The following is a 27711-nucleotide window of genomic DNA, read 5'->3' on the forward strand; positions in this document are numbered from 1 at the left end:
TGCGCTCTAAGGAATTCTGTGGTGGTGATCACCAAAGAGGGAGCATTGATACCTCAGTAAGAAGTTGGTTAGAGGAGATTGGAGGGATCTCAGCGAAATCATATTCAATCAAACCCATCGGCTTCAACGAACTCTGGAGCAGATCATGCCCAGGTTATAATATGGATTTCCTGATTATGGCAGGGGCAGAAATATGCACTTCATTTGTCAAGTCCTGAGATCTAGTAGTAGACATGTTCACGAAGGCTTTAAGTCGGGCTCATTTGGATAGATTCTTTTGTTGAAGTGATAAAGTCCCTCAATATACATTGATACACCACACTCTGACAGCTTAAGCTTTTGGAGTAAATGGTTGTTTAACATGGTATCAGAGAGGAAGGTCCTATGTTCGAATCTCGAGAGCAGCAAATATGCCTTGCTAATATATTATTCTCCCACGAGGGGTCAGGAAAATTAGGTCCAGCCCAGGGACCGGGAAATTAAGCCCGGCCTATTTTTGGTGTGAGTGTCCCTCTACCTTCGTCAATATGTTCCCGTTGGAGTTCCCTCCTCGCACGTGCGGGGGGGTGTTGAAGTGATAAAGTCCCTCAATATACATTGATACACCACACTCTGACAGCTTAAGCTTTTGGAGTAAATGGTTGTTTAACATCTTTGTCAAGCTGGGCATTCATGATATATATGCTACAGCTTGAGGGGGAGTGTTGATGCATTATGGCCACGTGTGGTCTCCCCCTGCTAGCTTTTTAGTCACTCATGTGGTCCGCATGTGTTTGGGCCTATGTTGGGCCTTAGTTATGTGTTTGGGTTCGAGTCCTTTCCATAAGTCATTAGTTTATTTATCTTTTAGCAAGTTCTAAGTGTAATTTCCTTGTAATTAATGACTGCCCTATTTTATCATAAAAGAGAGGCGGGGTGTGTGGAGCTTTTTATCCTCTCTCCTCTCCTCTTCTTCTTCATCTCATCTTTTTTCCTTTTGTTCTTCCATCTAAAAAAAGATACATTAGATCTGGTGCTGCTGACTAGTATCGATTATTTGGACAAGGTAAATCTAATGTCGAGACATTGGATTCAGAAAAAAACTAATGATTATGGTGCACGTAATTTAATGGTACAGTTACAGAGCACCAAACACAAAACAAACGAAGGGAAAACAGCATGAGCGCCCACCTTCCTTAGCATGAGTTTTCCTAAACCCGTACAACCATCAACTTCTCTCACCTATGATGAACGCCGACAATGACAACAATGATTGTGATGATGTTCCTTAGTTCGACGATCACATTGAACAACAAAGATTGGATGAGAAGCATGGGTCAAATAATTGATGAGTTCAAATAGATCTAGGTTCAAACGGTCTAATAACTAAGCGCTTGGCGTTTAGTGATTAGATTAATCAAATTGAGGCTGTTAAAGGAACAACTGGCCGGATGTAGTTATGTTAGGGGTGGAGAACTGAAGAATTAGATTCCAGATGGCTCAGACTAGGGCTTGCACATAGATTCTCTAATTAGATAGTGAAGATTGAAAGAGACCGAGATAAGTTGGATTAGATGTGGGGATTAATAGTCAAGATCGAGGTGGGGACCATGGCTTTGATACCATGTAAACTTGGAGACTACGCTGTGAATATTGTGCTTGTTTGTTTCATTGATTAGCTGAAATTTATATAAACTAAGCACAAGATGATAGATTTCATGCATTTGTCAGAAACAAAACAAAATCAATTTGTATATACTTTTAGGCGTGCACGAATCAACATGAACATAAAAATGCACAATTCACTGGAGGAAGATGATCCGTGGTGTATTTTCTCCTCCTTGCACACACTACAACGGGCTCTTCTTAGAGTTCATACTCTGTGTTAAGCAGTGTTCGAGTTGTCGGTATCGCTACAAGTTTCGCTGGCCGGAGATAAAGATATAATATTGTTATCGCCGATAACCGGAAATGCAGGGAAAAAGGGGTAAACATGGAGAAAATGCTGGAAATTTTCAATGAAACTTCAGGACATGCCTAAATACACATATTTACATATTCAGGAATGAAAAAATTGCAAAAATAATGCATTAAATTAGAAGTTTCCATTTAATGGGGGCCAAAAGGCATGTGTTGTCGTAAGAAATCACTCAAATAGTAACCAAAATGAGTTTATATAATACAAATGCAAGCTTACAACAATTAAGACATGCAATAGTAAATGAATTCAAAAAAACACACATTTCTGGCTATGTTTCATCCCCACATAGAATGACGAGGTGGCTCGTAATCATTGTCCGGATCCCCTGGCAATCGAGAGTAGTACTGTTGCCCAACATGTTGGCAGTACTGTTCCCAGGTCATCTTCTGCTCGTACCAATTGAGTAACTCTCTTCTGTACCTCTAATAGTCATCCTCCCCAAACTATACAAGTATGCCTAGACGTGGGAATTGCGTGACATACATCGACGGCAGGGCGATTTGGCTACTGACCTTGTCCGTATCCAATCTGCGCCCGCTTCAATGGAAGGGCGTTCAATGGCAGGGCGTTCAATGGCAGGGCGTTCAATCCTCCACTGCTTTTTACAGTGTGGTCCACTTGATTTTTGGATCTATCTTATTTTTCGAATCAAGACTTACAACAAGCTCACCAAGTGGAAGGACGGTTTGGATATAACTCATACCTCATGATGGGACCCACAGAACTTGGTGATGTCGACACAGTGGTGTGTGGTACACCAGCCAATCCGCTTCCAGCGAGTTCGGGATCTCGCCATATCCCACGCGCGGATTAAGGCGAAGGATCCGATGGCCACTGAGAGGCCACCGTAATGTATGAAATTTATCCACACCGTCCATTCATTTCCTCGTATTATTTAAGAATATTATCCAAAAAATATATGTTATCTAAATCTCAAATGGGCCACACGGTGGTACTTAAATTACTACCGTTGAAAATTTCTTAGGGACCACAGAAGTTTTAGATCAAGATTATATTTGTTTTTTCACTCCATCTAGGTGCATATGACCATATCAAGGGGTTGGATGTAAAATAAACAATACAGTGGGCCCTAGGAAGGTTTCAACAGTGGGCGTCCTTAGCATCGTTGCTTCCTTGAGCTTTGGACATGATTCATTTTTGGCAACATGTCCTAAAATGAAATAACAAAACGGATGGACGAGGAGGATTTCTCACAAACATCACAGTGGGCCCCACTTGAGTTGGCATGCAGGAACATTAAGGGAAAGGCTTTCGCAGGAAATCTGCGCCCATCCGCTGCGGAAACGGATTGGCTACTCCCCCTGCAACCAGCCAATGGCTGGTGGTTGGTGCTCTGTGGGCCCCACCACGAGGTATGTGTTTCATCCATGTCGTCCATCTATTTTTATACATCATTTTATGGTATGTGAAAAAAAATGAGGTATATCCCAATCTCAATTGGACCACATTACAGGAAACAGTGTTGAATGAACTTTGACCATTAAAAACTTTTTGGGGGCCATAAAGGTTTTGGAACAACCTGATCTTTGTTTTTTCCCTTCATCTGGGTTTGTATGACCTAATTAACAGATTGGATGTCAAATAAACAGTATAGTGAGCCTTAGGAGGATTTAAATGGTGGATATCCAATCACTATTATTTTCCTGTGGTGTGGTCCACTTGAGTCTTTTATCCCTCTCGATTTTGGGATAAAGCCCTACAATGATCTATAAAAATAGACGAACGGAATGGATAAAACATTACATCATGGTGGGCCCCACAGATCCCTACCCGAACGGATCATAGTCTGGGCGGGGGTCGGACACTGATCCAAAAATCGAATTGCGTACCGAGTTAGTCAGTACCCTTAGCGTACTAAGTAAACACTGTGGGGTCCACCGTTATTTATTTATTTCTTCCACTCTGTTCATTCATTTTAACACATAATTTTATGGCTTTACTGCAAAACAGAAGAATATAAAAAACTCAAGTGGACCACACCACAGGAAACAGTGTGATTGAACCTCTACCATTGAAAAATTGGTGGAGGCCACAGAGAAGTTTTGGATCAAGCTGATTTTTGTGTTTTCTCTTCATCGAGGTCCGTTCGACCTTATGAACAGGTTGGATGACAAATAAACATAACTGTGGGCCCTCAAAAGGTTTCAACGGTGGAAATCATTATTCCACACTGTTTCCCGTGGTATGGTCCATTTGAGCATTGGATTTACTTAAATTTTTGGATCAACCACTAAAATTAGCAGAAAAAATGGATACAAGGTGTGGATAAATCACATACATGAACAGTGGGCCCAAATGAGTTGACTCAGTACGATAAAAGCGTACTGTTTCATCTATGTCATCGGTCCATTTTTCTGGATATAAAAAGAGCTACTAGTCCATGCTCTGTGGTCCCACCATGATGCATCTATTTCATCCATGCCATCGGTCCATTTTTCTAGATCATTTTATGATAACAGTCCAAAAATGAGATGGATCAAAATCTCAAGTGGACCACACAATGTTGATTGAACGTCTACGGTCTATCATTAAAAACTTCTTACGGGCTACAAAAGTTTTGGATCAAGCTGATATTTCTTTTTTCCCTTAACCCAGGTATGTAAGACCTAATCAATGGCTTGGATATCAAATTAACATTACAGTGGGCCCAGGAGGTTTTAAATGGTGGACATTTAATCACTACTGTTTTCCCGTGGTGTGGTCCACCTGAGTTTTAGATCTACCTCATTTTTTGGATCAAGCTCTAAAATAATATTTAAAAATTAATGGACAGCATGGATACAACAGATGCATCATGGTGGGGCCCATGGAGCACCGACCTGCACCGTCAAAGCCCCACACGCACGCCCGATCCCAAATTTCGTTAAAACCCGAAAATCCCACCCTCATCCAAAATTTTCAAAAAATCATCTCCTTCCCACCAATATCTCCGAATTTTCAACCCAAAAATCCCTCTCCCTCATCCCAAATTAAAATTTTTTTTAAAAAAAAAAACCTCTATTTTCCAACAAGATCTCGGCCTGCAAGCCGATTCTTTTCTAGAGAAGTTGCTAGAGGATTTTTCGATGGAAAAACAAATTTTTTTGGGGTTGAATCTTACCGAAAAGTTGCCGATCTGCACTCAACAGCCGTGAATTCGCGTCTTCAAACAGATCTGGGCGAAAAACAGGTATTTTTTGTTTTTTGTTTTTGATTTCGACAATTTTATCGCCGACAACATCCCCCTTTTATAGATAAAGGTGGGTTGTTTTCTACAGTTCCCACCCGTGGTTGGTGGGAACAGTGAAATTTTCGGCGACATTTCGAAAATATCGACGATACCAAAATTATCGGCAAGATTATCGGCAATACCTGGCACCGAAACGAATAAATGGGGTATCGGTATCGTTGAGCAAGCGATACCGATATTATCGGCGACAATTCGATATTGTCGCCGATAATTTAAACACTGGTGTTAAGGAAGCCTTCCTGGGGCATGAAACTCTATGGGGGCTTCTTACACCACTCTCCCATCTTTACAGACTTGTAGCTTATTGAAACCTAGCTTTCTTTGTCATAGAGGGATCTCTTTAGGGTAATTACAATAGGTTACTTCAACTACAAGCAACGCCCATAACATACTTGGGACCTATGTAAGATCTTGGACCAAGTCAAACCTGTCCACATTTGGATGTTTCCTCATGTACACTGCACATGGATGTACATGATCACCCCATCTCATGTAATTACACATACTGTTCTACATAACTTCATAAGGTCCACGGTCCTAGGGCCCACCATATCCCACAACTATGATTGACCAATCCAAAAACAAATCAAAACTGTTGATTTTACTTATGTTAATTTCTAAATCAATTATATAATCGAAACGATGTACAAAATCAAGTTTCGCCATCCATTTTGATCAATCATTTCGATTCCTGATATAAGGCTAAACCTACAAGACTATAGATACTTCGTTGAGAATCCTAGTCCCCGTAAGAAACGTAATTGACCACCCAACTCACCATGATCAACCTAAAAGGCTGACATATTGTTGAATCAAATTAACTGGTCAAGGCCTCACTAGGACCCTACGCCTAACAATCACACCATGCATTGTGGCTCATGGATTAAGCTATCCCAACTTACCCACTAGTCATGACAATATTCGAAGTACATGAAGAACAAGTTAAGTTAAGCCTCACAATGTATTTCACATCAAACTTGTCCGACTTCGGTCCCTAAGTATATAGAGACCTCGATGAAGTCTCCAAACCAAATCCATTCCAATCCTATCCATTTCATGTATGCACGATAGCAAAGCATCATTAGTTAGAAACATATAATTTATTGGAGTAAAGGGAAATATATTCCAACACGATAAAAAACTAATCAAGATCTAATACAAGTATACAACTATGCAAGGATCTACTTAGATAATTGGGTACAACCGTATGTACAATTATAATGTACACTTATAGTATCCTATCCTCTTAATACCATATACATGTGGTATTGTATACACTAACAAAAGTAACAATGAGTTCAATTGGGTCCACTCATGGAGGGGGCCCCACATGCTTGTTTGCCCCTTCATTATGCACCAAATTTGGTCAATGACATCAAACTATAGTGTAATGTCCCCATTGCCTAATGAAACCTTTACTATATAATATGTATGTAGATGTGCTACTTATGATAAGCATATTATTACTTTATAGCTATTTGTATCTACCATACACCCCAATTTTCGTGAATATTATAAATTATCCTAATTTTTAAACAAAAAAAGAATTACATTGTGTCATCCGATGTTGTGTCAAATGATGTACATAGTTTTTGGATCCTAAAATACTTCTTGTGCTTCAACCTGTCCAATCTTTGTTAAGATCATTATAATAGTGAAGTTTGTAACTTTCATTTGCAAGTTAAATATTGTTAGATTTATTCCTTTTTTGCCCAACAAATTCCTAGAGAAACATTACGAAGCATGAGAAACATCTACAGCAACATACCATGGTCGAATTTTGGCTGACACGAGCATCGATTGGTCCTGAAGAAACTGAATCCAGCAGGCCATACATTTCAATATTTCCACCAAAGTTATGCAGCAGACACCTGATATAGATGTTTTGATGATCATATTGGACATCAATCAATCTAATTATCCTCGTAAATCGTAATGGATTGATACAGCATTGAAATTATAAGTAGAAACATGCAAAATAACTAAAAGATGAATCAGAAATATCTTGCAAATTTATCCTCTTTATTTTTCACGAATGGCATGCAAATCTGCTAAAGGAATTAAATTAGGATGGCCAGTTTGCAACATTCACTTCGGGTCATTGCAAGTTACCAGACATAAGGAGTGCCATAAAACTGAGAAGATGTTTCCCATATGGGTTTGACATCAGCAAATAGATCGAGGACTATCATCTTTCCAAATGGAACAGAATGCAAAAGTGCCTGTAGAATTCGAGTAATGAATAAGTAGCAAGAAAATGATGGAAAATGTCTCATTATGACAATTAAAAGAAATTATTGGAATAGAATAGTTAGCAACAATCTAACATTCCATCTGATACACGTTTAAAGAAAAGAAAGTAATAAATTCAGATAAAACTCTCAATATTGGGAAAATCTACTTTGATTCCCAAGGAAAACAATGCAGCGATTATGGGCAGCGTTATCGGATATGGGCCATTCTATGGCCATCTACAACCCATCTACATTTAGGATATAATGGGTATTGTGAAACCTATTCTCTCCTTTTCTCTTCCTCCTCTCATCTTTCTTCTCTTTCCTTTCTCTCTTTCTTATCAATCACAGCACATGGTACTAGAGCGAAATCAATTCAGGCATTGATCTCTTCCATTAACTTCCTCCTTCTCTCTCTTCCTTCTTTTATTAACTTGAGGTGAATTTTAAAAGTCATTGGAGGCTAATCTACATGACTTCTCGTCCAACAGAATATGGCAGGTCATGTAATTGTTTATCATGAATACGTATGAGGCCCACTTTCTCATAACACCATCGAGAAGGACAAAAGTGGGCCATCGTGCGTGTGTGGTCAGATTTGCGGATATGGCCAGATCTGATATCTAAAGCATATGTAAAATTTGCATATAGCAAGGATTAGGGAGCAAGTGTACATGTGAAGTTTTTGGATAAAGTAGTACTATCAAATGATCACGATCATTGATATATGTGGTTTTCTGGAATACGTGTTGGGTAAGTTAAAAGTTAAACGTTCTTCCCTTGTAGATTTGATTTCGCCTACATCCAAGAATGAAGCTAAGACTAATCTTTTGTCTCGATATTAGTCAATGAACTTTTGGATTAAATCGATAGAACTCAATGGAGCAAATTACTTGTAATGGGCCACATCAGTATAGGTTTTTCCTATGGGAAAAAGGAAATTAAAATATTTGACTTCTCCCATACCTGAAAAAAGTTCAATAGAATACGAAGATTGGGTGGCAAAGGATGCTCAAATTGGAGTGTTGTTATGGAACATTATAGAGCCTCAAATTAGTGTAAATGTTATCTTTTTCAAGACAACAAAGGAAGTTTGGGATAATCTGAGAGAGATGTATTCAAGCGAAAAAGAATTCGGATTTGTGTTTATTGCAAAATATCTTCACTTTTCAACAGGCAGATAAGAGTGTCAGAGAGTGTTATTCAGCCTTCCGAGGAATGAGGGAAGAACTAAACATATACCAACCCCTGTCTACCAATTATGAGATTATGAGACTGGAGAGAGGAATTCCATACTGTTAAATTCCTCTTTGGTCTCCATCCTTGGTTCGAACCTGTCCGAGCAAGATCGTTAGAGGCAGTGAGATCCATCCCACTAAGGCATTCACTTGCATTCAACGTGTAGTGAGTGTAGAGAGTTCACCATTCAGTTTGTTCCACATTTGGTTCTGCATCCGATAGAGGAGATGGAGGAAGTCATGGTGGCAGTGTGGTCGTGGTGGCCGTTTTATAGATAGAGATTCAACGAGGATCATTTTGGAGGTGGAAATAATTGGGGAAGCCGTGGTACAGATTTTAATGGTAGTTGTGGTCGTGGTAATCGGTAATGCACTCATTGTGGTCTTCATAACCACGTAACTAATGTGTGTTAGGAACTTACTGATAAGCCTACTTCGACGAATCAGGTTTGTTCTTTCGATGATGACACCAAGGGTTGTCTTGAAGCCTATCTTCTCCGTTTCTGAGCCCAATACTAGAAGTGATATAGTTACATTGCCCAAAGAAGAATATGACAAACTTCTGAAGGAGTGTTTCGCTCGCACATCATCATCCACATTTACTTTTGCACAACGAGGTATAGTTTATGTTACATCATCTGATAGTGCTCCCTAGGTCATTAACTCAGACATTAGCTGGTGGTAAACCCATGTGTCTGGATTGGGCATTGCTTGTCCTACCCGACCACTTTCATTATCATCAATACTTTACATCCCTAAATTTCCTTTTAACTTTATTGTTTGTGAGTAAGCTAACCAAATCCATAAATTGTTCTGTAATGTTTTATTCTTTTTAACTAATCTAAAGACGGAGATGCTGATTAGTAGAGGATACGAAGCGAATAGACTCTATTACCTTGATAGTGAAATAACTAGAGCTGCATTGCTAACAGATATCTCTCCAAATCAGTGGTATTCCTATGTGGGGTCCATTGTGACAATCCTATGTGATATGCTCAGCCATGGGCCCTCCTTGATGCATGTATGGGGTCCATACCGTGGGTCTACCTTGTTGTATGTGTTGTAGCCACGCCATGCCCACCTTAAAGTAGGTGTTGTATCCGCACCATTGGATGTACTCGACTGTGAGTGGTGTGTTACACTTAGATTGATGTGGCATTTTCCTTATGTTGGTGTGGCATTGCTTTTTTGTTGCTATAGCGCTTCCTTTAAGTTAATGTGGCACTTTCTTTATGCTAGATGTAGCATTACGCGTATGTTTGATATAGCATTGTTCATATGTGTATTATGACATTACCCTTATACTTGATGCATCACGACACCACACCACATGCATGATTGGTTATATGATTGTACATCATTATATTTCATCTGCATCACATGTTCCTGACTTGGATGATGGCTTGTTCATGATTGAGTACAACCAGATTTGGGGACGTTATCCAGCTGGTGGCGCCTTTGCTGGCTAGTGGACCGCAGTAGGTACTCAGGTCATGGTGTCGGCATGCCTATGTGCGGCAAGGCTGCATTGATGACCCTACGGCTTAGGCCATTTCAAGGGACCCATATGAGATGGGGCCACCTTGCATGTATGCACGGCTTGCATGACATAGTTGCATGACTTGAATGGTGGACTAACGCATCCACGCATTATGTGTGTCATGATTGCATGTACACCCTAGCAGCACCGGGGTTGTAACTTACACCCTAATGACATCAGGGTTGTAGCCATCGCGGCTTTGTCATGCTGGTGTATATGAGTATGGACACCGGAAATATGTCCTAGCATTTGAGCGTTATGGATGTCCTTGGGTGAAAGTCCCTAAACCTTGTGGCCATAGGATGCTCCGATGTCTAGACCAAGTGGATACATGAGACCAGCAAACTGCGTCTCCCATTGTGTTGGAGTTTGTTGGAAAGGGGTACGACCTTACCTATTTGGCATGGCTATAGGCCTTTCACCGCTCAGGCGAGTAGTGAGGTCTCTTACTATTGCAATTGTTGCACGTTGCATACCAGCGCTTATGTATTAGACCTCGGTGATTACAGATGAGAACCGCACTGAGATGTGGATTAGACATCAGGATTAGCATACTGGCATCGCACAGCTGCATATGACATTCGGTCCGATTGGCTTTCGCATAACATATATGAATAGCCTTGGCATGACTGGTTACACACATGGACGTTGGCATGATTGACCCTCCATCTTTGCTGCTTACTATGATATTAATATTGATATTGATGCAATATATCTATCATATCCATAGCGCGCACGCATGTGATCAACTAAGCTTCATAGGAAGCTTATGCGCGTTTGTTTACACTGCAGGTAATGCTAGAGCGTATCAGCAATATTGAGGTTGGAGCGCACGCCTGAACCTTTTGGATTTTTTATTATAACATGTATTTACTTTATCAACATTGTACCTTGAACCATTGTTTAGTGGAGATGTATTTTGCTTGTGGAGTTCTTTGATTATGCTCAGTTATTACATTTTCCCTAAATTCTCCATGTGGTATCCCACTTTCAGAACTTGGCGTATGGGAACTAAGAGCCGAAATTGGGATTCTACGGAGGATGTTAGCTCCAGATTCGCGTGACGGCGAATGGGCGTTAGAAACCGGATTTGGGGAGTGACATGAACTCATTTGGCTAAAGACATTAATATGAGAACTTGGGTTTATAGTTGAGGTTCCTATGATGTTGTATTGTAAAAATCAAGCAGCCTCTCATATTGCTAACAACCTCGTCTATCATGAGATGACCAAGCACATCGAGGTTGATTGCCACTTCATTAGGGAGAAAGTTGTTAGTAAGGAAATTTGCATGTCGTCTGTCAAGTCCTAAGATCAACTGGTAGATATGATCACGAAAGCTCAGGGTCGTACTCAACTAGATCGTCCATTTGTCAAGTTAGGAATTCATGACACACACAAACACAAATATATATGTTGTAGCTTGAGGCGGAGGATATGGGTTGTTTTATGCCCCATCTACAACCCTTTTAAGTTTTGGACATAATGGGTATTCTTGCTTTTATTACTAATGACATCGGTGTAATTATTGAAAACCATGTTAATAAACAAGAGAGAGATTTCTCTTCCTTCTCTTATTCTTTCTCCTCTTTTCTTCCTCTCACTTTTATCAATCATGCCACAAGCGACTTTAATGCCAGGAAGTTTCTTGCTATAACAAAAATAAATAATTAAAGTCATTTATAAGACGAAAATGTTTTGATGTCTCGATACATAATAAATTATAATATTGACTTGTATGGCAGCTCTACTACTTCAAAGAGTTTAGAATGATTTGATGATAATAATGTGAAGAAAAGAGGAGAAGATTAAGAGAGAAGAAGAAGGAGAAGAGTTTGGGAAAGATGTTGTGTTAGGTTTGCTTGCCCTAACACACAATATTTTATTATAATAGAGCATATAGTACACTGCAGGAGAAGAGAAAAGTGTGCACATGCACTTATACTAAAAGGGCCACTAACCATATACACAATACACTAGCATTCTCTATACTCCCCCTCAAGTTGGAGCATAGATGTGATCATGCCCAACTTGTCATGAACACGATGAAGAGCATCTCGACTCAAGGACTTTGTAAGAACATCAACAAGTTGATCCCCAGATCGAACAAAAGGAGTGATGATTTCCTTAGAGGCTACTTTCTCCCGAATAAAGTGACAGTCGACCTCAATATGCTTGGTTCACTCGTGGAAAACCGGGTTACGAGCAATATGGACGGCCGCTTGGTTGTCACAGTGAAGAGGAACAGGACTCGAAGGAGGATAGCCAAGTTCTTCAAGAAGGTTGCGAAGTCACATGAGCTCACACGTTGCATGAACCATAACACGATATTCTGCTTCAACTGAGGACCAGGCAACAACCGGTTGCTTTTTGCTCTTCCATGTTATAAGATTGCCACTTAGGAAGGTACAAAAGCCGGATGTAGAGCAGCGATCATAAGTACTACCTGCACGATCAGCATTGGAATAGCCAAAAAGATGAAGATGACTATGCAACTGAAAGCGGAGCCCAAGACTCGAGGCTGATTTTAGATACCGAAGTATGCGGTAAACAGCCCTGAGATGGGAAGTACAGGGAGCTTGCATGAATTGGCTAACAACGCCCACTGCAAATGAGAGATATGGGGGAGTAATAGTCAGGTAAATAAGCCGGCCTACAAGTCGTCGATACATCCCGAGATCAATAAGGAGAGCACCATCATATGGTCGAAGCTTCTGTGAAATATCCATGGGAGTAGTAGCAGGCTTGCACCCTAACATGCCAGTCTCCATGAGAAGATCAAGCGCATATTTTCGTTGTGACAAGACCAATCTGGATGATGAGGAATCAACTTCAAATCCGAGGAAGTAGCGAAAAGGACCAAGATCCTTGATCTCAAACATGGTCTTCAAAAATTCTTTGACCTCCCTCATTCCAACAGAATCACTACCGGACAGAACAATATCATCCACATAGACAATGAAAACCATGATGCCCGTCAATCGACAACATATAACAAGAGAATGATCGGCATGACTACAAACAAAGCCGAACTCCAAGAGAGCCTGATTGAATTTTTCGAACCATGCACGTGGGGATTGTTTGAGTCCATGAAGAGCCTTCTTCAACCGACATACAAGCGCAGGGTTATAAGAAGCAACAAAGCTAGAAGGTTGATGCATGTAAACTTCCTCTATAAGGTCCCCATGGAGAAATGCATTCTTAACATCAAGTTGAAACAAGGGCCACAATAAATTAACGGCCAAGGAGATCACAACGCGAATCGAATTAAGCTTAGCCACCGGAGAGAATGCCTTGAAGTAATCCACACCATGAGTCTGTATGTAACCCTTAGCAACAAGACGGGCTTTATAGCGATCAATGGAGCCGTCTGGAAGAAACTTGATCATATAAACCCATCGACATCCAACAGGTTTATGACCTAAAGGAAGTGGCACAAGGTCCCAAGTATGATTCTTCTCAAGAGCAGACATTTCTTCTATTATCACCTTCGTCCAGTCAAGACTTCGAAAAGCATGTGAGAGAGACCGATGAATAGTCTGTGATGAAAGGGAAGCTGCAAACGACTGAAAAGACGGTGAAAGATGATCATATGAAATGAAATTACTAATGGGGTGTTGAGTACAAGATCGTGACCCTTTGCGCAAGGCAATGGGGAGATCTAAACTCGAGGTAGGAGAGTCACCTGAGCCAACATCCAAAGTGAGCGGAAGGGTGGATAGCTGAGCGTGTGAAGATTTATCTCGACGATGATACACCCGCAGAGACTTAGGCTCACCCAAATCACCAACGGGATGCTGAATGGAGGGGGGAGGAGTTTCCCCATGACCACTAGTGGAAAGAGGAAGAGTAAGAGTTATACTCCCCCTGACTAGCAAGAGGATCACAGAGGGATCGGCTTGGAGCTGAGAAAAAAGAAATATTCTCAAAGAAGGTTACATCGACAGAGACATATTTCTTGCGAGTCAATGGGTCAAAACATTTATACCCTTTCTGACTCTGAGTATACCCTAAAAAGACACATTTAATTGCCCTGGGGCTAAGTTTATCATTACTTCCATCCAAAATTTGAACAAAGCATGTGCAACCAAAAACTTTAGGTGGTAGAGGAAATGGATTATCATGAGGATACAATATAGTAAATGAAGATTTGTAAGATGGGATACGTGAGGGTATACGATCAATAAGAAAAGTAGTAGTTAGAAGAGCATCACCCCAAAAATGTTTAGGTAGATGCATACCAAGCAGAAGGGTGCGAGCAACTTCAAGAAGATGACAATTCTTTCGTTCGATAATATCATTTTGTTGAGGTGTGCGAGCACATGATGTCCTAAACAAAATACCATGTTCTAGCAAGAAGGACAGAAAGGTAGTAGACATGTATCCCCCCCCCCCAATTATCAAAATGGAGGGTTTTGATGGAACATTGAAATTGAGTGCACACTTCATGATAAAACACTTTAAACGCATCAAACATTTCACTTTTAGATTTCAAAAGATAAATCCAAGTCATGCGTGAATAATCATCAATAAAGGTAACAAAATATCTAAATCCAAAAGTGGAGGTAACCGAAGCTGGTCCTCAGACATTCGAGTGAACCAGAACAAAAGGTTGAGATTTCCTCCCAGAAGAGCTAGGAGGAAACGTAGCACGATGATGTTTAGACAATTCACAAATATCACAGCATAACGGTTTAGTGACAGATAAGGAGGGAAACAAAATTCTCAATCTAGCTATTGATGGGTGGCCTAAGCGGCAGTGCCACCAAGTCATGGACTCTCTATCCAGAAAAAGGGTACTAGAAGTAGCAACGGGTGTATCATTGAGAAGATAAATGCCTCCTCGCTCATGGCCCCCACTAATCACTCTCTTCGTTTGTAGGTCCTGAAACAAACAATAAGAAGGGAAGAAGGTAATAGAACAATTCAATGATTTAGTAAGAGAGCTAACAAACAATAAGTTTAATGGAAAATGAAGCACATGCAAGACTGAGGACAAGGACAAGGAAGAAGAAAGAGGGATGGAACCAATCCCAGAGATGGGAGTTTGGGTTTCATCTACGACTGTGACATACTGAGTGTGAGGAGAAGGAGAATAAACGGAAAAGAATGGAGACTTACCAGTCATATGGGAGAAAGCTCCAGAGCCTATGACCCAGGAGGAAGGAGAGGATGACGCAAGACGAGCAGTACCTGACTGGGCCGAAGCTGCGTGAGATAGCTCTGGAATATCATGAATGTGAAGCCGCATATGAGCATCATATGCAGCTCGAGAAATGATAAGAGACTCCCTCGAAGTAGATTGCTCAGCTGTCGAGGTGGAAGACTGTCTTAAGAGCAACTGTAGATGCAACAGAAGCAACGGCATACGTAGGACGACCATGTATCTGCCAGCAATAATCAACGGTGTGATTAGTTCCACCACAATGTGAACAAATGCGAGAACCATCAAGTCCTCGTCCACGTCCACCACGACCACGAAGACTAAGGCCGCCATGACTGTGATCTCCCTCGCGGCCTCTACCACGACCACCAAAACCAGAAATGCGCCCTGAACTCAAGGATGGTACCCAATGTTGTCGAATAGCATATGCGATCGTGTGCAATTGCATATGCGTGTGTGCATATGCGATCGCACAATCGCATATGCGGAATTTTTTTCGCATTTTTTCAAAAAATTTTAAAAAAATGAAACAAAATCAGAAAAAATCAAAATAAATTATTACATGTCATTGGGACATGAAATACATTTAATTTAAGTAAAAATAAAATAATACCAATTACATACATAATACATTTACAAATTACAATATAGTTAACATAACAATTAACATTTAACAAATATAAAATATCCATATTCAACATTCAACACTACATGATATATAATATATCAAGTTATCAACAATCAACAACATCAACATTCAACACACTTAGACTTAGTAAATATTAAACAAAATTAAGAAGTTATGTATTTATTATTTATCTAATCAATAATCATACATTGATCTAGTAGCCATTATGGCATATCACCACCAGGTCCACCACCACCATCATCATCATCATCATTCGAGTCATCTCCTTCTTCCACATACACTTCTTCTTCCGTTTCTTCATCAGCTGTACGTATTAATACTTCATCAACATCCAATGGTGGATCATCTTCAGCTTGATCATCATTATCACCATCTCCTTCTTCAATCTCCTCAATCTCATCAACGGGTTGACGGCTACTACTCGCCCCCCGGCTCCCCCCCGTCCTTCGCCTTCGAGTGGTACTACCTTCACAAGGTATCGATCCGTATGCGGCATCTTCAACTTGTGCCCATGCCAGCTCCTCTCCAGTAAATACCGGGTCCTCCGTCTCTACGAGCCACTCGTTATCTCCATCCAACTCATCTAAGTAGATAGGGTCAAAGAAACCAGGCTTTTTTTTCCTACTATGGAATCATTCTCGCAATTTTTTATTGTATTGAACGAAAACCAAGTCATTGAGCTTTTTTTTGCTCAAGACGATTTCTTTTCTTGGTATGAATCTACAAGAAAGAAAGAGCATTTGGCATTAGATATTTAGGAAATTAATTTAGCTTAGGCCACTAAAAAAATTAAAGTTTACAAACAATTACTAAACAGTCTAAACTTACCGCCTCGAACATGCTCCAATTGCGCTCGCAACCACTGGCAGAACACGTGAGTCCAAGAATCTTCATAGCCAGCTTCTTTAGAGCTGGATCCTTCCTGTTCGGGTCCACTCCATAGGCAGCCCACCAGTCAGCTGAGAAAAACAGTTTAAGTAGGTTAGAGTCTTAGAGACACTTTGTAAGAAAACTATTTGTAAGAGTTCAGTATACAGTACACTAACATTCATAGAAGTACTTACTGAGTAATTTCATTGTCCGATGTCTTATTACGATATCCCTTAAGAATATCCCTTCACTTTTTTTTGTAGAAGTCTAGCAAAGTTAAGATCCTGTCCTGTTCTCCTCTATCTGGAATCATTCTTTCCAAGACATCAATCAATCCAACCATATGCATAGTTAGTGCTTCTGCTGGATCAGCAAAAGCGAATAAACAGGTTAGGTTAAGGATGTAAGCAACCGAATACAATGGGGATGACATTTGGCTGCCCCATCTTCTATCTATAATATCTAAAATTGGCTTGTAATCACAGTCTCTATAGTTAAAATGGTCCATGATCTTATTTTTCGCCATCTCCATCGCATCATATATGTAGCCCATTGCAGGCTTCTCATCCCCGTCCACCAATCGCAACACAGTGACTAAGGGCTCGGATGATTTTAGCGCCTTTACCACTTGAGTCCAAAAACTTTGAGAAAGAATTGTTTGTTAAACCCGTTTCCCTTCAGCCTTCTTTGACCAAGGCCCACTTGTAAAATCGGCCGACACTACAAAGCTTCTAAGTTTTGATTTCTTTGCATGTAGCCTTTGTAGTGTTAAAAAAGCTGTAGCAAAACGGGTGACTGCTGGACGTAGCAAGTTACCCCCAATATATTTTCTCATTCGACTAAGAAGAATGATGTGTTTGTACATAAAGACCGTGATTCTTCTAGCCCTTGCAATCACATTTATAAATAATCTACCTATATCTTCTAACATAAGATCAATACAATGGGCGTCATAGGGGGTCCAAAATAAACATCACCTCTTCTCCATAAGAAGATGACCGGCCATTACATACGAGGCTACGTTATCTGTAATTACTTGTACAACATATTCCTCACCTATTTCTTCAACTACACTATCTAGTAAGTTAAACAAATATTCTCCTGTTTGTGAATGGCCCGACGCATCCACTGACTTCGAGAACATTGTCCCAGCTGGACAATTTACCAAAAAGTTAATGAAAGGCCGACCAGATCTATCAGTCCATGAATCTCCCTTGTGTCAGAAAAGGGGTGGTTTGCAAGCTATCCCATAACGATAACGGTAGTTGTAAGCAGTGTTCGAAATATCGGTATCGCACAATGTATCGCACCCTTGGGATACAGATACGTATCGGTTATCGCACGGGATATATCGTTTGTATCGCATAGTTTATCGCACTTTTTGGGAAACATGGGGAAACATTAGGAAAATGGTTGAATTTTCTAATGAAACTTTGGGGATTGTTAAAAAGGCCCTTAATACACACTTTTAATTCATAAAGTTTCAAAAAAGAAGTGTACATAATAGATTTCCTTTGTATAGGGTCCTAAGCTATGCGTTGTCCGATTGAACTAAGACAACTATATTCAGTATCAACCCCGTCCATCCATTTTTCCATATCATTTCAAGACATTATCCAAAAAATAAAACAGATCCAATAATTAGGTAGACCATACCATAGGAAACAATGGTGATTGACCATTAATGGGCCACAAAAGTTTTGGATCAAGCTAATAGTAGTTTTTTCTCTTCATTCAAACCATAAATTTATCTGGTAAAATGGATGGACGGAGTGGATAAAATACATGAATTATAGTGCGCCCATAAAGTTTACAAAGTACACCCCTCATTAAGGGATCCACTTCCCACCATACTAGGGTGGGGCGTTGATCGTATGCAAATTTCCTGCCATGTTCCTTCGCTCAAAACTTAGGTGGGGCCCACTGTGATGTTTATAAGAAATCCACCTCGTCCATTCATTTTTTGAGATCATTTTAGCACTTGAGAGCAAAAATGAACAGAATCCAAGACTACAGTGGGCCACACTAAAGGAAAAGGTGGGTAGGAAAATTCCTTACCGTTGAAACCTCCCTGGGTCGACAATGATGTTAACATGCCATCCATACCGTTCATAACGTTATTCCTACATGGATGAATTGAAAATACAAATATTAGTCTGATTCAAAACTTATGTGCCCCCACGAATATTTCAAGTGTGGATGTTCAATCCTCACATTTTTGGCACACTTGAGTATTAGATCCTACTCATTTTTTATTTAATGTCCTAAAATGATCTCACAAAACGGATGGATGGAGTGGATTCCTCACAAACATCAATGACAGGCCCCACTAAGGTTTCAAGCGCAGGAAGGCTTTGTCAGGAAATCCTAGTACTCTGCCGACACTCCTTGGGGCAAGTTGTACAAATATTTCAAAGTTACATGGCCCCACAATAATGTATTTATTATATCTACACCGTTCATGCATTTGGAGAGATCATTTTAGATCATGAACCCAAAAATGAGTCATATCCAAAGCTCAAGTGGACCACACCGCAAATAGTAGTGGGGGACTGATTCTCACCATTAATATATTCGAAGGGCCCACCATAATGTTTATTTTCCATCCAATCTGTTAATTAGGTGACACGGACCTGGATGAAGAGGAAAAATAAATATTATATTATCCAAAACTTCCGTGACCACCAAAAGGGTTTCAATCGTAGACGTTCAATCTACCACTGCTGTTTGCATTGTGGTCCAATTGATCTTTGGATCTGTCTTATTTTTCGGCTCAAGCCTTAAGAAGAGCTTGCCAAATGGACGAACGGTCTGGATATAACACATAGCTTATGATGGGACCCACAGAACTTGGTGACGTCAACACATAGCTTCGTGGTGTGCGCGGTACAGAATTTTGATAAAAAAAAAAAAGGATGGGTTGCGGATTGGCTACTGACGGGTTGAGTAGCTACTGAATCTATGTTACCAAGTTCTGTGGGCCCCACCATGATGTATGTTTTGTATCCACACCGTCCATCCATTTGGAGAGAATATTTTATGCCATGAACCTAAGAATGACTAAGATTCAAAGCTCCAATGGACCCCACCACAGAAAGCGGTAGAGATAGTGATGCCCACCATTAAAAACTTCTGAGGGCCACAAAAGTTTTCGATTAAGCTGATATATATTTTTTCCCTTTTATAATATATTTTTTAACTTATTAACGGGTTGGATCTCAAATAAACATCACGGTGGACCTTAGGAAGGTTTCAACGGTGGATGTCACTTTCTCCACTGTTTTCTGTAGTGGGGTCCATTACAGATTTTTTTCTGCCTCGTTATTTGACTCATGTCCTAAAATGATATCTCCAAATGAATGGACCGTGTGGATATAACACATTCATCATAGTGGGACCCACGTAACTTGGTGACGTTACTTCAGTAGCTATCTCGCGACTCAACCTGTCAGTAGCTAATCCGCGTCAAAAAAAAGGCTCGAACGACCTTTCCGTTTTTAAGCAGAGAGGGTTCCGGCTTCCGGAACCCTAAAATTTCTCCCAAATCGAAGCCGGAACCCTAAAATTTCTCCCAAATCGGCGGAACCCTAAAATTTCTCCCAAATCGGCGAAGATGTCTCGGGATTTCTCTCCAAAATCGGAGATTTTATTTGTGGAAACCTAGGAATGATGCTTCAATTCGAATGGCCCGCCAAATGGAAGCTTCCGATCATGGCGATCTCTTCTACAGGTACCGAAATCCACCCTCTAATTTTTTTTCCCAATTTTTTCGGATAATGATGTCCGATATCGTCAAAATATCGTGCGATATCGACGATATATCGGCCGATATCTAGATTTTGGGTTTTTTGGTATCTTCCGGGGGTTATCGCGAGTGTATCGTCTCGCAGGGGTGCGATAACGATAATATCGGCCGATATATCGGCCGATAGTATCGATATTTCGAACACTGTGTATATTTAACTTCAATTTTTAGGCATGGATCCCTCATTTCATGATATGAAGGAGGTTTAAGCCTAAGTTCAAATTGACCTATAGCCTCAACCATTACTTTGAAGCTTCTCGATTTAACGGCGTTGAAAGCAATATATTGAATTGTGGCTTTCCTATCTTTTTGTTTATACCGGTTCTCTAAAGTTGTTTGAGCCAGCCCTTTCCCTCTACCCCTTTGGTCGATCACATCCTCGGGGTGTGGTCTACACCATCTATCCATGGGCCCATGCCCTCGGGCTCTTTTCGATGATTGTACTTTTGGTCTAGACCGGCTTGTCGAAGTAAGGGGAGTGGGACTATCTTCATCTACATTAATTACATTTATATCTTCATATGCATCTTGTTCCAGATATTCCTCCTGACGTAGGGCACTATCGCATTTCTTTCTTGATTGTTTTTCCATATACTCCATGATCTCCCTTCGGATTTCTAGAGTAATTTTGTCGCATGCTTTTGCATTTGACCCAGGTAAATGTGCAAGGTGTTGCTTGTGCCTTGTAATGCCACCAAAACTCACATACCCACATAACTCACATACTATGTGAGCCTTTTCAGTAGAACTACGGTAGTGCCCATACTTTCAACCCGGGTCATTCGACTTGGGTTTCAAAGATGAAGATTGGGAAGAAGACATTATGATGGTGGATTGGTGGTATGTGTATTATTGATTGCTACTTGCTAGTAGCCTATTACTAAAAAGTAACTACTAAGTACTAACTAGAAACTAGAAAGTAAACTACAAATAAGAAGTAAACTAAAGTAAAGTAAGAGACTAAGAACTAAAAAGTAAGATGATCTAAGAGAGTAAGTAAGAGTAAAGAGACTGAAGAGATGGGACTTGGGAGACAGAGAGAGAGAGAGAGAGAGAGAGAGAGAGGGAGTTACACTTACACACACACTTACACACTTTACACTAGTAGTAGTAGTAGACTAGTAGTCTAGTAGAGGGAGAGAGAGAGAGTTGAGTCACACACTAACACTTGTAGAAAGGGAGAAGAAGAGGGAAAAGAAAATGAGAAAGAGAGAGAGAGAGAGAGAGTTGAGCTACACTTGTAGAAAGAGAGAGAGAGAGATTTAGTGATTTACACACAAACAAAATTAAAATTACAAATCTAAAAAAGGTTCCAACTTCCAAATTCTTGTCTAAGTTGTCTTCTCTTCACCTTTGCCCCTGGACTTGAGTATTGATCTTGAATTCTTGTTGTAACTTGTACTTGTAAGTTGTAAGTTGTAAGTTGTAACTTGTAAGTTGTAACAACTAACAAAGTAACAAATTAATTAACAAACTAACTAAAAAAAAAATGATAGAAGTTGTTAGAAGTTAGAACTTAGAAAACTTTGAACTTGGATATTATGAAATATGAAACTCTAAGTGAAAATGAGATAGAAAGAGAGATAGAAAGAGAGAGTGATGTATGTGTATGTCCCTTGATTGAACTAGAAAGTAAAAAGAGAGTTCAATCAATTCAACGGATGGAGATTGGAGAGCTTGGTTGTGGTTGTAGACTTGTAGTCTCTTGAAGAGTCTTGACTCTTGAATCTTCTTAAATCTTGATTCTTGAATGTGGATGTATCATGTATGTTAGTAGTACCCTTCCTTGATTCTTGATTCTTGATTCTTGAAAGTCGAAAGAAAAGAAATATGGAATATGGATGGAGAGGAGTGGATGTAGATTGTAGAGTGCTTAGAACTTAGAAGTTAGAAATATGTAAGAGTAAAAGAGGATGTAAGAGAACAAAATAGAGAATAGAGAGAGTGTTTGAGCTTTTTTTGCATGTAGGAATGCTTACAATCCATATTTATAGAGAAAAAAATCCGGATTTTTTTTTTAAAAAAAAAAAAGGTAAAAAACGGTCAGAAATATGACCGTTGGCCGCTATGCGATCGCATATGTTGGCACATGTGGCATATGCGATCGCATATGTGCAGTGATCGCATATGCCACTGCCGCATATGCGATCTCCACTGTAATATGCGCATATGCGAATGTGCAATCGCACATGACAACACTGATGGTACCCGAAGGGCAAGAGAGGACTGATCACCAGCAAGATGTGCCGAACGGTCGGGTAGCACAAATGAATGAGAAAAAAGAGTAAAGACAGTAGCATGTTGACACATGGCATAGGTCAATGGGGGAAGAGGATCCTGCATAACAACCTGATCTCGAACATGAAGATAATCATAATTCAACCCAGCTAGAAACTGCATGATACGAGTATCATCCCACTGCTTACGGGCATGTTCATGATCCTCTTTACATTTGGAAGGAAGAGGCTGATACATATCCAACTCATCCCACATACCCCGAAGCGTCGAATAGTAAACTTTTAATGATCTGGAGTTTTGTTGGAACCGACCAATTTCTTGAATAAGCTGAAATACCCGTGAAAAATTCTGAAATTTCAAGAACATATCATGAAGCGGATCCCAAATGCCTTTAACCGAGGATAAAAACATCACTGAGTGGCTAATCGAGGAATCCATACTATTCAACAACCATGCAATAACTTGATAATTCTCCTTTGTCCAAGACTTATAGGTAACATCTATAGAGCTTGGGGGATCATCCAAAATATACGACTTCTCACGAGCTCCTAAGAACACTTTTACAGATTGTGCCCATTGAAGATAGTTGTCACCATTCAACTTAGTGGAGGTAATCTGCAAGGGGTTGGATTTAAGAGACCCTATGCCAAGAGATGAGGGCCCTTTGTCAGCCATAGGAGAGTCCAAGAGAGATAAACCTATGCCAAGAGAGGCCCTATGCCAAGAAGGATTGATTCAAACAACTCTATCCCACTCAATCCTTCAAGATAATAAGAGATAAACCTTAAACAAATAGCAATCATCCAAAATAACATGAAACTCAGTAAAAAAACGGCCCAAATGCACTTCCGTTTGCGGTTAAAAACCTCAAACATTGATCTTAAGTAACAAATCCTCCATGGGTAGCTTGGGAGGAAGATTTCGGTCCATCTTGAGCAAAGATACCAAAGAAAAGCTTACCGATTTGAGGTAGATCGAAGAAAAATGAAAGATGGGCCCAATTTTCGAATTTCTCTATTTCGCCCAAAATACCATGAAAGGAAGTCCAAAAAATTCTGAAAAAATCATGACAAATCTTCTAAAATCAAGATCTATCAAACCCCTAAACTTTTAGCTCAAACAGAGTCCATATGTCCGTACAACGCTGACGTCAGCAAAGTGACGTGTCACCTTTCAATCTGTTGGATGCGGAATGCCTGGATCTATTCTCTGATACCAAGTAGAGAATGATTTGATGATAATAATGTGAAGAAAATAGGAGAAGATTGAGAGAGAAGAAGAAGGGGGAGAGTTTGGGAAAGATGTTGTGCAAGGCTTGCTTGCCCTAACACGCAATATTTTATTATAATAGAGCACATAGTACACCGCAGGAGGAGGAAAGTGTGCACATGCACTTACACTAAAAGGGCCATTAACCATATACACAATACACTAGCATTCTCTATACAAAGAAACATTTCCATAACAAAATATAAGAGCCAAATTTGGTTGTCTTCTTAGTCAAAGTTTAAAGGCTCAAAATGGGTGGCTAGTACAGCGATAATCAAAACTAAAACTTTGTTGCCAAGTTAGACACAACTAGCTCATCACATGTTTTAGAAATTTTCTAAAGACATCTGGAAAAACATGAGAAGATGAAATTTGTAGAGATTAAATGAAACCGCCACCTATTTATATACTATAATTTCAATGAATTACCCAAAACATATTCATGTTTTGTAATCATTGAGACAAATGTGTCTTGGTCATAACAGATTTATATCACAAGGCTTGACCAATATTAATAAGTAAAGGTTGACTCATATTTTGATGACCGCATGTTACTTAGGGACTCCTATTGGTGACAACCCACTCCAACAGAACCAGGCAAAGTCTTTACAACAGATTAACCAAACTCTTTACACTACTCATGCTCTTATATCAATTTTCAGCTGAAACATACTAGTGTACGCCTACTTGCTCCATGATTCAATTCTTTGCATCAAAAGCACCAGGTTTGTTCTATTATAAGTTTGCTCGAGTTTGGTTCCAATGCAATCTTTTATTAGCTCACTTTCATCATAGAATTATCTCACAAGAGTGATGAGGTTATAAGAATCCAATACAAGTCTTCTACCTCAAGAAATCTAGTTCTCATCTACCATACATAAAAAGGCTTTTTTTTTTTTTTTTTTTTTAAAGGATATAAAGAAGGCTTAATGTGGCATGAAATGAAAAAAACTCTCAATGGACTTTCTGACAGTTTTACAATGTCATGGGTCTCCAAAAATTAAGAGAACATCCATGATGGTTCAGAAAATTATAGAAGCTGCAATTGTATTCACATGAAAAAGCATTCATTTTGCATTCTAATAGCTTGATATTACTACTACCAATACCTGGATTGAAATGATGCCACTCCATGAGGTTATTCAGATATTATTGGAGCAAAATATACACGATGGCGTCCAACTGGTCTAATTTTCATATTGTTGAAACAAATAAAATGAAGAAAACCAACTAATTGTAAATAATTTAATGCATAAGGAAATCACTTCATGAGGTTCCCACATTGTGGAAAGGCTTCCAAAACAGGTGAAGACCAAAATAAATTCTTATAGATGCATATAAGCATAAGATTTGAGGCAGCTGCATACTCTCATTTGTGGTGGATTCCAGAAAGCAGAATCTGAATAAAATAGCCATCCCTGCATAGGTGAATAGTCACAACTCTTCACAATTTAATGTAATATGCATCCGAATTTCTCATGCTTTGCATATCAAGGGAAATGAGAACTTTAATAAGGCAAATCATGATGCATACAATCAGCCATGTAGTATGAATTATGATAATATTGTTAGACTAGTTGTGTTGCTTCTTCTTCTTCTTCTTTTCTTTTCCGATAGGTATGGCCCTGAACCTGAGACCTCAATGTTAGACTTGTGTGCCTTGAAAAGCCAATGATACTTTGATGGACCTTGTTCATTAGTGACTAGCCAAGTTGAATGGAATACAATTTTCTTTTCATTATTAATTTTGTGTGGAACTTATGAATCATATGTTTAACAGATTATAAGGGTTCCTTCATGGAATTTCATCTGTGGGTCCATGGTGAAAGAATGAAGTGGACACCAAACTTTTTTTGGTGTGCAGGGCCTTTGTAATGGTCCACATGTGAGAAAGTGAATGCTCTGTTTGTGATCATTGCTCCTCTCTCGTCCAATTGGAACGTGTAAGTAGATTGTTTCACCCAATATGGGTCACCAAATAATAGTAGTAGTAGAAGTAACAATAATAAGGTGGTCCTCACCTTCTCTTATCTATCATCATTATCATAGCCATGTCCCAGCTATCTGGGATTGGCTTCACAATCATGTATCGCCAATCATTCACAGCTCAGGGTGAACAATCCTTCATATATCTTCTCTCCACATCAATCTAAGTCCTTTTAAATCTTCCCCTCACTCTCCCTTTAGGCCCTTCAACCCTAACTAAAATTCCCCTCCTTACCAGGGCCATCTCCAATATCTCTCTGTCATTTTATTTCCCACTAGGGCCACTCTTAGGTTTCTCTAGATGACCTCATTACCAATTCTATCTGTAAGACCCTACCTCGAGTGTGCATGTCATTCATTTAGGTCTCACGGTCCTACCGATCGAATCCCGGTGACCCGCGACCTTCGGATAGTGTTTGCGGTCATCCTTAAGTCCGGTCACGTAGACCCGACTCGGATCGACTCGAAACCTATCCCATTGCGACCGCATCGGCGCCGCAGTTCCGGCCATGTCTCGTGAGTGAATCCGACGTGTACATCATAAGTTATGGGTTGCGTTCTATTTGGACCGTTGATGTGTGATTTGGTGGGACCCACCCTAGCATTGCACGTTTCTCCATGCATGATGATGTCATCTCTATTCATAGCTTTCTAGAAAGCCTACCCTATAGCCTAGCCCCTAGCAAGCATGGGTTGCTTCTCACATGCCCATCATTGCATTTCTCATATCTAGGCCATTACGACTAGCCTCTTTTAGAGAGAAATCATTGCCTTCGAGCTTCATCTCCCAAGCCTCTCTTTCCCTTCTCATTTCTTCTTTATTCCCTCTTGCTAGAACCCCTCCAACGTCCCCACCTTCTCCATTTCTCCAGCCCCCTTTCTCTTTAATTCCCCCCAATCTAACCATTCCCAACTCATCTCTACCATAGAAATCCCTTCCTTGGAGCTAGAAGATCATAGTAGTGAAGGATTGAAGATAGATCTTGAGGTGGGTGTTCTTTAGATAGAGATTTCTGATTTCTTTTGTTGCATAGTTGTTCTTTCTCTTTTCTTTCATCTTGGAGCATGTGGGGCCCATCAAATGATGGTGGTGGCCCCCATGTCTTCATGGATGTGGCTCATAGCCCATCCTTTGTGCATGCATGATCCATGCAAGGGGCCATCCTCCATGGACCCCTACATGGCTTTTTTTCTTATGTTCAAGGTTCCTTGGGTCATCTAGACCCTAGATCCTTGGTGGAGATTGCATCTCCACTATAGATCTTGAGTAGGAAGCATTATGCTCTTGTAGATCCTTGTAAATCATGTAATAGTGGATGTGTATGATTGTGTGTTGAGGGGAAGGGCCTCAATGTGGCAGAGCCCCTTCCCTTGTGGCCGGATATTTTATTTTGCCCTTGTATATACCTCTGATCATGATGTGTGTGGTCCACCTTATGGCTCAGAAATATCCAGACCGTCCCAAGGGAGTGGACGTCCTTGACAGTCCACTCCATGGACGTTGTGGCC

General features: G+C 40.1%; 1 protein-coding gene across 5 annotated transcripts in view; it reads right to left on the bottom strand.

Moving 5' to 3' along the window:
• LOC131225983 (alpha-N-acetylglucosaminidase) overlaps nucleotides 1–27711 on the bottom strand; it is a 164364-nt gene that overhangs the window by 28764 nt on the left and 107889 nt on the right. For 4 of the 5 annotated variants that reach the window (XM_058221614.1, XM_058221612.1, XM_058221615.1 and 1 more), the window contains 3 exons: nucleotides 25584–25634; nucleotides 7323–7432; nucleotides 6979–7081 (listed from right to left, as the gene is read on the bottom strand). In XM_058221614.1, the coding sequence (XP_058077597.1) occupies nucleotides 6979–7081; nucleotides 7323–7432; nucleotides 25584–25634 (264 nt within the window). The remainder of the gene's footprint in view (nucleotides 1–6978; nucleotides 7082–7322; nucleotides 7433–25583; nucleotides 25635–27711) is intronic. The other variant, XM_058221613.1, reaches the window with a different exon arrangement.

Source organism: Magnolia sinica, chromosome 14 (assembly GCF_029962835.1).
Source record: "Magnolia sinica isolate HGM2019 chromosome 14, MsV1, whole genome shotgun sequence".
Lineage (NCBI taxonomy): Eukaryota > Viridiplantae > Streptophyta > Magnoliopsida > Magnoliales > Magnoliaceae > Magnolia > Magnolia sinica.